The sequence below is a fragment of the Anneissia japonica genome, unplaced genomic scaffold (genome assembly GCF_011630105.1).
Source record: "Anneissia japonica isolate Jap-2015-1 unplaced genomic scaffold, ASM1163010v1 scaffold1302_len1884557_cov193, whole genome shotgun sequence".
NCBI lineage: Eukaryota > Metazoa > Echinodermata > Crinoidea > Comatulida > Comatulidae > Anneissia > Anneissia japonica.
Genome location: NW_022736804.1, coordinates 1,564,371 through 1,578,738, shown reverse-complemented (window position 1 = coordinate 1,578,738; position 14,368 = coordinate 1,564,371). Strand labels below are relative to the sequence as shown.

The following is a 14,368-nucleotide window of genomic DNA, read 5'->3' as shown; positions in this document are numbered from 1 at the left end:
TGGCCGTTTGCTGTTTAATGGGTTTTTCCCATTTGCCTTTCAAAATTTATATATTATTAAAGAATCTCTATTGAGATCCAGCGGGCCGCCACTGATGCACGGTAGAGATTGCATCTTTAGATCTCCAATCTTGTTCACAAATTCACGGACTAGCTGTTTCGTAAGAATTTTGTAGGACGCGTTAAGAGTGACAAAATATTTTCTGTATCTACTGGAACCGAGCCACTTAGCTTGTATTCCACTATTTGCATTCCCTGGGCTATGTATATATATTGCCTTGGTTTGGCTCTGTAGTCATTAGTGGTCGTGGGACTAGTTTGGGCCCTACCTAAGCTGGTCGTACGTTTCGTTTGGGTCTATACCCTAGCTGCACTGATGAGGCCTGGAAGGCCGAAACGGATCCGTCTGCAGATATTGGGATTCCTTCCAGTGGATGCTTAGTTTATTTTGTCATTCTGATCGGATTTTCTCTACTGTTCCGTTTTAATTATATATATATATATATATATATATATATAATATGTCAATTTTCAAATTGCTTGCATGCCCAGAACAGAACAAAAACAAAACACATGCTGATGGTTTAAAATAACGTCATTATAACTATTATTATTCTTATTGATATTTTGATAATTTGATTCAGATTTTAACGTAGACAGTATTTATAGGCCTGTCCTTACAATACCTCCATGCTTGAACTCATTCTTGAGTTGACTTTTGAGTAACAACAATTCAAACTTTTTTTATTCAGTACAGTACTCAAAGAAAATAATAGAAAATATCTTACTAATATAAAATAGCTTATTGGTGAATAAAGTACCCGGATGTTTTATCTAATGAATGAGTTAAATATATGACTTAATTCGTTTCGATGTCAGAACTGAAATTCGTATTGTTTTCATTACGATAGGAAATATCTCACCATTGGTATCAAGTAGGCCTACAGTTAAGTGTGATTAGATATATTTTTTTTTAATTATTGTTTCCGCTTCGATCGGTAAAAATGTCCCATAATGTAAAATATATCCTTTTTTTTAAATGGTTTGTTTTCTTTTTATAAGTAGAGTAAAAGCATCTGTACCAACATTTTAATTTAATAATTTCTTCTTTACAACTATTTAATCTAAGTTTTAGGTGTAACACGAGTGCTGATTTCTCAAAAACTTACGAGGTAAATTTTAGTGAACAAAGGAATGATCTTTTGTTTATGCCCATAGTGGCTTGTATTTCTATATTATACAGTACAGTAGTCGTTTCCCTAACAAGTTGTGTGTACATTGAAGCGAATCCAATTTTTTAACTTGACCGCGTGACTTGAATCAGTAAATGTAATTGAGCATGCGCATTGTGTGATACCGCGCTTGCGCATTGGTGCTAACCTGTTCTTATGGGTGACACTGCCTCGAGTGTTTATCAAAACTTGTATGTCTTGGAGTAATAGTGAGTTAGGCCATTGAATGACTGACTTATTGACACGCCAAACGGCCCATCAATGGTAATCGTATCATCATGATCTTCTGTATAGTAACAAAGTGTTTTACCTTATGAAATTAGTCTGGAAATTAATTTGCTACATATACTCTAAAGTTTTCGTTAACTTCTGAATACGGCGAAACTGTGACACTGCCAAGTTATTTATATATTATTTTCTGACTGAACTTTAACTTCTTGTTGAGTATCGCGTTAAAGACGTTTACTATGGAACATCCTCTTTACGGTGGTGTCGGAGGGGCACCTGTTCTACACTATCCAGCAACTCTACAATCGGCACAACATTCGCCGTACCATCAGGTGAGTCATCCATTAAACAATAGTAGAATGGTTTGATTTCTTACGGTTTAACTACAATCAGTAATTCCTGTTATGCCTGACTATAATCTAATCTACCAACACTATTAAATAGTGAGGTTATAAAACAATTAAGGGGTTCCTAGTAACGTTAACTTTTCGTCGTATATCGTTATATTTGTTATCATTAGAGCCGTGATATTTGCATGTATAGCATAATAATTAGTTCATGTTACACTATCAACGAATTTCTATTGAAAGGTTAGAAAGACTTGTTGGTATAAGTTTATTGTATAGGCCTACGTGTTTTTGTAGTGCATAAAAACTACTACAGTACTTAATGTTACTTAAGAAACGTTACCATATAATAATCAATGGGATGTTTCAGAGGTTATTGAGAGACACAATTTTGCTGAATACGACAAAACGAAACAAGGTTAACTTCAAGCACATTCCACCTGTTTAAAAGTACTTAAAGTGATAAAAATAAATATTAGGCTTCCACAGGGTTCGTCAGGGCAGTCTGTTGAGGCGGAGTATCGGTTAGAACTGAACGCTAGGCTTAACTCAGTTCATGTTACACTGTAGCTGATTCTAGTAGTAATGCACTAGGCCTACACTTTAAAAAACATTAGGCCTAAATGTTTTCAAACTGTAGTTGTGTGTATTTGAGTAGCATATTTGGTTCTTTTTTCAGAATTGGAAGCAAGGCACCAGGCCTATCTATATAAATAATCACATACGAAATTAAGATAGGTTGCTAAACAGTAATGATGATGATAATGATGACGATGATGATGATTATTATGATGATGAGTCTAGAGAATGATAAAGATGAAGCTGATGATGATGATGATGATGATGATGATGATGATGTTGATATATATGATGACGATGGCAATGGCCAAGACTTCAGTGATGATAATTGATGATATTTGTAATTGACTTTGTTGTGTTGTTGACGTATGAGGAGGAGGAAGAGGATAATAATAAAAACAGATTGTAATTATGATCATGACGTCGAGAGCAAGATATGGCAATTGATAATGTTGTGGAGGAGAACGAGCAGGAGGAGAAAAATGAGGATTACCATTTAGGCCAATCCCTTAATTCTTTCTTTGCTTCGTTTTGATTAATCAAGTACCTGGAAATTACTGATTGTAACTTGTAGTACTGTATATTCATTCTTCTATTGTTAATCATGGTTTGTATTGTTATAAAAAGTTTTTAAATTGTAAAGAACGGCGACAAAATCCTCGATCGTGTAATTACTGTCATGAATAGAAAATAAAAACGTCTGATTCTATAGTGATTCGTTAATTGTTATCGTTATCACGAAAATGCTACGGTACCGTATATGGATAGGAGATTACCAAAGTAGATTTCAATTTTCTCAATAAAAAATATGGAGTAAACGGATAAAGAAATGGCCTAATACATTGATTAACCTTTAAACTCTCACAATGCTGCAAATTATTAATTTTTTTCATTGATTATTATTTATCTGCCGTGTCTTAAAGATAAAATACCGTTTCTACATACAGTTCTCTCTCAGTTAAAATAAAGACCACTTTGGTACTAGAGTTTCCATCTTTGGTCTCTAATTAGAATAATAAAGATAGACTTTTGTTAATTTTTTACCACAGAATAGTGGAGTGAAACCTGTACTACTTTGAGTTACAAAATTATTGATTTCATCAACTCTCTGGTTTCATTCATCCGGAGCCGGAGATAGACCAGTGGGTTGTCGTTAATTAAAATAAAATTACCGGGTGACACTAGGCGTGCAATGCATCAAAATGCATGCTTCTTTCGTCCCACAGATTGAAAATTCATCGAAAATTTTGGTTCTGTTATTCCAAGAGGTTAGCTTAAATCCTGCGTTTCCTCCGCTGGTGTAGGAAAGTCCCTGAACGCAATGGTGCTAATGGAGGTACCAGTGACCGCCGGCGTAGAAGTCCTGCTGCTTAGCGCAGCTGGCTGGTTTAGCATGTATACGGGTAGTTCCGTTAAGGTTGATCCCATCTACCGAGCTACCGTAGCATTGCTACTTATATGAAAAACCAACTTCATAAAATTTTACATATTGTAAACAAATATAATATATATAATTGCCTGTTAGTTTATCACAGTATATATATACTAATATTAAATAATTATAGGCACACATGATCACTGCAGATACAGCAAGCCACTGTTTATTACTAGATAATATTTTTAAAGTAGATAAATACTAAATAATTATTAATATTAAAAGAAATGTAACAAAAGGTAGATCTGAAAATTAAATAATTTAAAAAAAATATTATGTTATAAGGTTTTAATATATAGGCACAGAATGATTTGTTTATTTGTCGCATTCGAACACGCTATGTCAAAAATAGGATGCGTACGTCTTCTCAAAAATAAATAATTACTGGACATCACAACATTATTTCACTATACAGTGTACAGTTGTCATAGTTTTCAGAAGGTTCATTAAATAATAGCAATACTAAGTACAGTATTTAGTGTACTCTACCAGTGTCACTATTCGAAACACGTACAGTACTATTAAAAAGCCATCGTACGACCACTCGTTTGTTTACTCGAGGAGGAGAAATGACTGTCTGGCCTAATTTCTTCAAATTGATAATCCGTCAATCGATTTTCCTCAAAAACCAGATGAGATATCCAGATCCGAAACTTATCCCTACTTAAATGTGACTAAAAACTACGTACATACACGTGACCAAACAAACGAGTTACTAGCAATCCAAAACATTGGGCCAATTAAAGTAAAGTTCATTTCACTTCATTGACTTTATTTATAAATCGCGAATCTAATTAAACAACGATTTAAGCGAACACGCGTTATTCATACTATTATTGTAATAAACAAATATTATCTGACAAATACTATGTTATACTTGTAGTACTACTATGAAGCAGGTTGATATAGTTTTAATTTAGTGTTAATTGAAGCTGTTTACATCACCTGATGTAGTAAACAAAGTTAATGTGATTTGAGCTTTAGGTTTAATTAGACCAAAAAAAAAATAGATTCTCGTCCTCTCGCGCATCCATTTTTTTTCTGCCTCACCAATTTGTTTTTCTTTATTTTACAAAAATCTGGCTAACTTACATCAGTAAAAATCATCTCTCGATGGTTCGTGGTTGGGGATACATTGGTATGAATCATGTCTAGTGCTTCGTTTATTTGCTTTCAATGTGTCTACTTGGTAAAAATGAGAAATTAGTAGCTGTTTCCCATCGACCATCTTGGATTTGCCATTTCAGAGTTGAAAAAGTGCCCGCATTTTCCTTTTTTTCAAAATATTAGAACGAGAAACTATTTTTGGTTTTACTTGGCCTTAAGCATTATACTTGTTGATAAAGATTATTCTCTATTCCTTATCAATAAACTGTGATGCATTGTAACGATTGTCTGAGGACATTGTACGACATGAAGCTTGATCCTATCATGGAAAACTAATTCCTACACGGTAGTGTGGGTGATTGATAAATGCAATGCTAAGAGTAGTATTTATAATTCTTATATACTTATGATATTAATTACAATTTTGATAATTATTTATCCTAATCATTAGGGTTACAGATAATATTCAATAATAATAATGTTCATAATATTAAATAATAATAAAAACATTACGCCTTATAATTATGATACCAATAATAAATAAAAACATAGCTAAAAGAATTATTGAAAGTATTTTTAATTATTTTTATTTCCATATTTTTAAATACTTTTTAATTATGATAATATAAATTATAATATTTAAAATGAAAACATTAATTATATTAATAAGCTATATAATGATATATAAAAAATAAGTAATATTTACAATCGTTAATATATGATATGAAATTCTAATAACCATTATTAATTTCAGAATATGATTGCATTTTGCAAATTGGTAAAAAAAATAATATAAATCTTCTCTACCTTTAGAACCTGATCAGAGATACGAATTATTCATAGCTGTTTTATTTATTTATAATTGTAATTTCTACCGTATTTTTCATCAGAAAAATTGCGGTTTTCCTTTACATAAATCGACAACATTGTATTATAGGTTCTGAGTCATCTTCCCCGACACAACTCCATTCATATACACGTGGTCAGATATGAGCGCATAACGCCGTGCGATAACAGATAACAATGTAAAACCATTGTTAGGTATTACACGGTTTAAGTGTTGTTGTAATTAAACACTTAACATGGTAATTGTGTTTTGGAAACAAGTATACGCCTTTCGTATATTTTAGTATTGTTGAGGGTATTGCTGTACTTCTTTCAGGCGTAGCATAATATTTTGATTGTTGCATGTCTCTCACGTTATTATTATATCATTCAATATTGTATTTTTTTAAAATCAATTTTTATCACTTTGTTTTGCATTCAGGATAAAGACCAGCCACACATCTCGGCTTATTACAATTAATTTGAATGAAATATGTTTAAAAAAAGAATTATTTAATTTCATCCCGATAAAAAGAAAGCTATTATTTAACGATTAGGCCTACAGTATATCTATCCCGTTTTAATCTGATATTATTACCAGGTCTCCCTCCAATTAAAGACCACGCTTGAGACCGGGGTTTCCATAGTCTTTAGCAGCTTCGATAAAAGATATTTGTTAATTTAGGACCACAGAAAAGTGGTCTTTAATTGGAGGGGTCATTGATTAGAGGGAGACTTATATAAGTACTGTAATAAAAAATAATATAGACACACTGTGAATGTTGCCAATCGGGAGCAAGATGCAGTTGTTTGATACTCTATACAGTACTGTATTAAACGTTACATAATACAACAGGCGTGTTGACATTAAAAAAGAAAGCCCAATGATTACATAAAAAATAATCATTTTTAGCCTTTATCCAAAATATGATGAAAACCTCATAATTATTGATTATGATGGCTATTGATTTCTTGGTGCATATCCAGTAGCATAACTAGAAAAAAAACGTAAAGGGATGATCTGCTTCAGAATTACAAATGCGAAGACGGGTTCATATGCCATATATATTTCTGGAAATTAATGATTTCAGAAGTTTAGGCTGAAGTTTACTGATTATACTTCCGGTGTACAGTTAGCATACTACATGTTGTAGACTACACTACTGTAAGACGAACGGCAAAAAAATATGAAGCCTTAGATTGACAGTGCTACTAAATATTTGGAGTATGGTCCGCGAATGAATTTAATCTAAAAGAAAAAAGGAGTAATTACAGAAACTCAGCCCATCCCACCCTCACAAAATATTGTTGAAATAAAATTCAATAATTAAATAAATAAAACCAATCAGGGCTGGGACGCCACAGATCCCAGTAATTAAACACCGTTCTCAGAAAGGGAACACCGTTCCCAGTAATCAAAACTCACAGGAAATTACTCCAATATAATAATAGACCCAGACTAGTGTAGAAACAACATAAATCTTTTTGAATTATATCTAGGCCTAGCAAAGCATGGCTGGCACAGTAAGGACGCGAGACATGACTGACACACAGTCGTTTGGCATTAAAATTTATAGCGACGCCACCAGATATGCTTCTCTCTGATTCCTGTAAATAATTAACTATGTTTTTAAAGGCCTGATTGGATCGGGTCATGAGCACTTTTTTTGGTTGATTTTTTTTTATTTATTTAATGTTACTTTACTTGGGAGTTGTGTTGGAGCCAATTACTCTGAAAATGTATTTGCATGTCACAATAAAGAGAACAACGAATCGGTTTAGTATCGTGGGAATTGTTACTGTAATTAGTTTATGTTATAACGAACTTTGCACTTTAACATAGTACGTTATTATGTTGTAGATTCTGTCAGATATTGTACCCTTTCCTTCTCAATTGCTGTAATTTAATCAATGTTTTTTTGAAAATCCCTCAATGATTTTCAATGTAAAATATCCTATATCTTATCTTGAATGCAATATCAGATTTTTGAATATAACAATTAACCATTTAAAATTTAGTCGTGATAATTGTGCTTGAAACCCGTATAATTAACATGAACTTAATTAAGTAGGCCAGGATACTGTTTTTGATTGATAGTCGATAGAGTAGTTTTAGTAGTTTAACCATGGAATTGATGACGTATTATTAGTTACACATTTGTTGCATCTCTAGTGTGACATTTTCACATTATCCTTGCAGTAAATCAGATATTTTAGATATATCTGATTAACGATACGTATTTTTGCTAGATGTTGATTTCAGAAACATTTCGGTCTATCTGGGAAAACCGGTAGATCTAAAAACACCATGAAATTATAAAAGCACAAGAAAATATACATTGACAATTATTGTTATTATTAAAATATGAAAGTTGACGGCGGGCAGAATTACTCAAAATAAACTACTCTACTGTCAAGAAACTTCTTAGGCACCAGCTGAATTATTTTGATACACATCTATTTTGATTTTATAATGTAATCAGATGAAAACTTAGAAATTAGAGTTTTCCAGTTATAATTTGAACGAAGTTACATTTATCTTATCACATTTCAAATTCTTTATATACAGTAGTACTTCAGTTTATCAGCAGTATTGATTAAAATTATGAATAATCAATATATTTATTTTTATTATTATTAAAAATATTAATTAGGGGCCTATTTATTTTCTCCATTATATTTTCTCAATTTTTTTCAGTATTGTTTTTGTGTAATTATATTAGTGCTACCAACATGCGGTACAGTATATGGGTTTAAATACGATATGTTGTTGTTATTTTATATTTTGCTATAAAAGACAAAAATGGATCAATATGGATCTTAAATTCAATATTTTTATTAATTGATATTAATTTCAAATTATTCCTTAGAGAGCAATGGGTGGGATGCACCATATATCGGCAATGTCCTACAGTCCTCATCACGTACAGACCTCCATGCAATACCAACCGGACTGGGGTATAGCGAGCAGTATGCCCACAGGAACCACAGCACACACCGTCACCGCACACACGGGCATACTACCAGGTATGGGTTTGTGCCATCCTATTCACAGCAATGAATACATGTCGTCACCCCCTCCGTTAGAGAGCAGTAAGGCAAGGGACGTAGACTCCGTACACCAGGATGTTGATGACTTATCGGTTTCGACGAGTCCGAGCGGGGGAATCGACAGTGACGGTGCGGCGTCGCCGACTAAATTAAACGGTAAGTAAAGATGCAAATCGTATACAGCATTGTTGATTGTTGTTACATAATTTCAGATTTTGTTTTATTGTATGCTTGTCTTTTATGCACTACAGTATTATGATCTCATCATTTATTATATACTGTAATATTCTTATTTCTAATTTGAAAGATTCATCATAAAAATCTTCTTGTTTTTTCATATTAATCAAAAACTTTAAATAGGCCTATACAATGTTCTCAATTAAGTCAAAATATTGAATGTTCTTTACTTCCCCCGCCCCACAGGTAGCGTTTTATGAATTGTTTTACAAAACTGCACCAGGGATATGTTGTTTCTATTCTCAAAATTAGTTACAGGAAATTTAATAAATGTTAATTTAAATGAAGTGTTCCGCAATCGCAGAATATTACATGTTAGTTGGTAGAAAAGTGTGTCGTATTGACAGTTTCAGCATAAGGTTCATGAACCCCACTAGTCATTAGGCGCATTCTTCATCAACGATGGTCCAACTGGGATCGAAGAAACACCCTGAACCCATTCATATTAATCCGCCAGAACCCTAAGATACCGGTAAAGTTATACAACGCCGACGCTACCGACTCCCCATATATACATTCCCGATTTTTCATCCTGATCGTGCGCGTTTATTAACTTAAAAAATTTAAAGAATGTAATAATTTTTCCATCTTCTAAATATGCCGTAACATCGACCCTACTCCATCCCTATTGCCCTTTGGACACTATTTTGAGTGTGTATCCTAAACGCGCGCTGCAATAACTAGGGCACGCATCGATGAGGACAAATTTGTCCAGCGGAAGTACTTCAGCGAGTATACAATGATCCCATTCCTTTTGTTGGAAGTAAAGGTCCTTGGTACCCTCAGTGCTAAGGTAGAGATAAGATAAAAGCGGAGTCAATCAAAAGTGTAATGCCCATGATAGGGGGCATGCCCAATGCTGAACACCAAATGACCCCTTACTCACCGGCGCATTGGCTTTGAAATTCGCTCTAGCATGTTATATTTAACTAGGCCTAAAGCAAGACATCTACACCTGCATAAAGTACTTCCTTTCGTTTTGATGCCGGTGTCTTCATGTTTTAGTACTTTTAGCAAGTAGCCCGCACTTTTAACTTTACACCTGCTGGACACTTGATAATATACCGGTAGCATAAAATACCGTTACTGTACCACTAAATTAATTACCTTGGATAACGTGTATGTTTCCTCTTCCTTTTATACTTTGTTTTCGTAATCACAACCGTCGTTAAATGAATATTATAATTATAAATACAGTATAAAATAAAATAATAATATTATTAATATTATAGATTATTAATTACTGTATACAGTAAATTATAATTAGTCCTTTTTTTAAAATTTATATTTTTTTATATTTCGTCAGATATTTCAGTTATTTTCATATTTTGTGTTGATACAAAATAATTTCATTTTTTGTATTTTATAATTATGTCTTTGCAACCATTGATCATTTTGCAAATCATTACATTATACTCTTAGCATAACCTAATCATCATTGTCATTATCATCATCAATAACTCTTCAATTTCCATAAAGGCAACTGGCAAATCATTCATTCATGTTGCAATTATTCATTCCATCCAATGTCGTAGATTAGTGATTAGATAAGTTTCTCCCTGAATTTCTGGAAGCTTTTAGTTTTATCATGTTTTATGTACCACGTAATTTACTCAAATGCTATTGTTTCGCGTAATTACGCGTAATAACTCATCTTACGAGGTCCTGCCAGAAACAAATGAATACCCCGGGAACTAATTCTAGCCCGTGATAATGCAATAAAAGTTTACTATACAAGGCCTCACCGACCATTAGATGAGCAAAAAAACGAATAGGTAGTCCCCAGCGAGCGGTTGTAGGCCTATCTGCCAGTTTTTGGGCCTTCCTCTCTGGCTAATTGCCGTACATCCGTGACGGTATCTCACTCGTAAACCTGTGAAAATCGCATTTATTTATTGGCCCTTTACCTTGGACTAATTTCGAGCGGACGTTAAAATTGATCACTTTACGCATATACCCCACTTATCACCTGTGGCCTGAGCGATTAAGCAAGTAATAACTTGCAACACTAACAATAATAATAATTAATAATTTAGTAATTAATGATGAAATATTTCGTTAAAAACTTTTATGCTTTTTCTTGTCTAAACAACTAAATGCTGTTTGCAGACTGCAACCCCCTACCCTCACCGCACCCACCCAAAATTAATCAAAACATTTAGTGTTAGAAAGATCTATAAATTTAACAACAGGTCGAAACAAAGATGTTTTCGATGACATGCAGACTTGTACATGAAACACTCTTAATTTGATTTCCCACCAACAAAAGTGTTATGAAATAATATACCTTTCTTTTCAGTGTTTATTTTTTTTGTAAGAAAATGTTTTCTTGTTTAAATTTTGAATTCAAAGTCAATACTGTATATTATTTAAGTATAAAAAATTGGCCTAAGCAGTTTAAAATATTAAAAATTATATTATTGGTTCAACAAAGTATACAGACTATACCTTTCAGAACAAAATCTAAATAGGGCGACATTATGGTGATGGTAATAATGGTGACGAAGAAGGCCTAAAATATTATTATAGGGTTATTCATAAGCTAATTAACAACCTGTAACTTCACACTGTGTAATTATTGTATTTGGAGCATCACCATTATCGATATTCATCAAAGTTTATTGAGCATTAATAAATACGGAAGAGTCGATATAAAACTTTAAATTGTATTCGAAAAAAAGTGTGTAATATAGGAAGTTCTTTGTCACTTTTAAATCCAATAAATATATAATTATTTTCAAGTTATAAAATATGCACGGTAATTTTGATATCCCGGATTTTACACTTTAATATAAATATTATATTGCCTACGTTTATTGGGTATATTTAAAGACAAGGCCTTCTTTATTTGCATTAAGTTTTTTTTTTTTATGACCCACGTCATTTTCTCTAAACATAAAAGTAATCATATTATTTATTTTGTTCGAAACCTCAAATTTACAATTGCAACATACGCATTACATAAAAACTGTCAAAAAGTAAAGCAACAGAGTTCTTCATGTTAACAATGGTCGTTGGGTCAATATGCATTAATAAACAATCAAGATATATATATATATATATATATATATATATACAATATATATATATATATATAGGCCTATATATAATATATTGGATTCGACTATATATATATATAATTATATATAGGCCTATATATATGTATTATACCTGTCTCTTATACACATCTAGATGTGTATAAGAGACAGATATACACGGTAGTTTACCATTTTCTCCTCGATTTAATCCCGTTCTTAATTTAACCCGATATCAATACTTAATTTGCGTTTTATGTATTTATTTGTTTTTCTGTTATGGTGTCTATTTAAAATTTGAATTTTACGAGTAGACCTACACTTCTGCTATCGGTAGAGATCATTGTTCTGATTTCAATTTAAACATACTATAACATTGCTTCCAAGGAGATGCTTGCTTTAAAAAACGTAGTGTGACATAAAAAATGCAAACCGGCTTCCGTTGTGGTGATGGAAACTTTTTGTTTCAATTGACTTCCCTTGTCCACCGTTTGCTCTGTTAATCCCCACGCATTGTGGTTTTTCAGAACTCATGTAAAAAAGGAAACTTTACTAGTACTATACTAGGAAATCGCAAGCTTAGATGCGTTTAGTCTGTTAGGTCTTGTTGCCGTGTTTCGACATGATCTTTATAGGTTTATGTGGATCTTAAGCCATGACAAATGTAGGCTGTTGCTTATTAATGATGATTGTCTGTGGATTATTGCGCTCTTTCATATCCGTAACAACCTATTTATTATGAATTTCCATGAGTAGATTGTGTTAATTTTGCGATTGATTCCCCCTCCCCCATTAGAGCTATGATTGATTTACCCTCTTTCTCGCTGTTCACTGCGGTTGTTGTCAAACCATGACAATGAGACACTGACCGACCCGAAACTTAGGGTTCCTCAGTAAGCAAACCACCACCGCCGCATATTAATCATAGTCAGCACTATATACATCATGGATAGATTACCAATTTACCCATGGCAACATTAATTGAAAGAGAAAAGGAATGCTGAGATTAAGTCATATTGTAGACACCTATATTATAAGTTTGCAATTACTTCTTTAATTGAATAGGATTACAGCATCCACGTCGTAGATGTCGCTTTTTTGCTTATTTTAAATCATATTGATATGGACCGCAGCTTGCTTTTGATTTAGTTAGCTGGTTTTAGATTGTTGAAAAAATTATGTGTATGTTTACAGTTCACCAGTCACCTTGTTTACTACAATGCAAAACCTGCGCGTCACAATGTTCAGATATTTTTGTTTTTCCCTTTGTTGTGCTTTTTTGTTTCTTATCTCCGAGGACAAGTCGGCCAAAAACTTACACTCACTAATTAAGTTTTAACGAGCGATTTCAATTGTTGACAGACAAATTTGATATTTCATAGTTGGGTCGCTATTGGGTAGATGATTTATGGAGCGGCTACGGAGCGTTTATATAGGATTCCTCATCCTGTTCTATTAGTCCCTAAACGTTCGCATAGCTTATCGTTGAACCAACATCCGTATAAAATTCCCTCGACATCCAATGATAGTTAATCAAATCTCGTACTCTGCTCACCGAAGTAATATATTAAAACGTCAGCGGAGAGACGATCTCTGGGTTCTGTCGGTCGTGGTACTCCTGCACCGGGCTTAGCCCATCCGTCGTCAATCATTTTAGTCGAAAAAACAAAGGCATCCTCAAAAGTAACACTCACGGGGATAAACTAATACCAAGCACCCTGTAATACACAGCCGCTGTATCTGTGATGTCAGAAGTGAAGTTATGAGAATCAGTCCAAAATACCCCGTCAATTTATTTAAAATTCCACCTGGTCTATGCCTAACATGTAATTAGAAACGTATCGGGTCGTTATAAAAGTTACGAATTTCTGGGTCATTCGCTCTTTCATTTTACTGTCTGTTCAGGATCCATGATTTTTAAATGCTAAATTTCATATTATATCCAAAATTCTGAAATTTTAAACTAACAGTTAAGTGTCTGTCCGATGGCGTACCCACGTCCCCAAAGACATCGTAGCTTGTAGGGCAGGATGACGTAGGATGATACTATAGGATAGTTTTTAATGTTAATACTGTATTCATCAATTCGTAGTTTGATTGATTATAGTTTATAGGCCAATATATATATATATATATATATATATATATATATATATATATACCGTATATATATTATACATATACATTTATATACATATATATATACATATACATATATATACATATATATCAATTCGTAGTTTAATTGATTATATAGTATATATATATATATATATATTATACATATATATAC

General features: G+C 32.9%; 1 protein-coding gene across 2 annotated transcripts in view; it reads left to right on the top strand.

Moving 5' to 3' along the window:
- Positions 1-14,368, top strand: part of LOC117116879 (homeobox protein MOX-2-like) — a 45,598-nt gene that overhangs the window by 8,731 nt on the left and 22,499 nt on the right. The window contains exons 1-2 of one of the 2 annotated variants that reach the window (XM_033260993.1): positions 1,407-1,791; positions 8,623-8,959. In XM_033260993.1, coding sequence (XP_033116884.1) covers positions 1,699-1,791; positions 8,623-8,959 — 430 coding nt within the window. In that variant the 5' untranslated portion in view covers positions 1,407-1,698. Of the gene's footprint in view, positions 1-1,406; positions 1,792-8,622; positions 8,960-14,368 lie in introns of those variants that run through there. The other variant, XM_033260994.1, reaches the window with a different exon arrangement.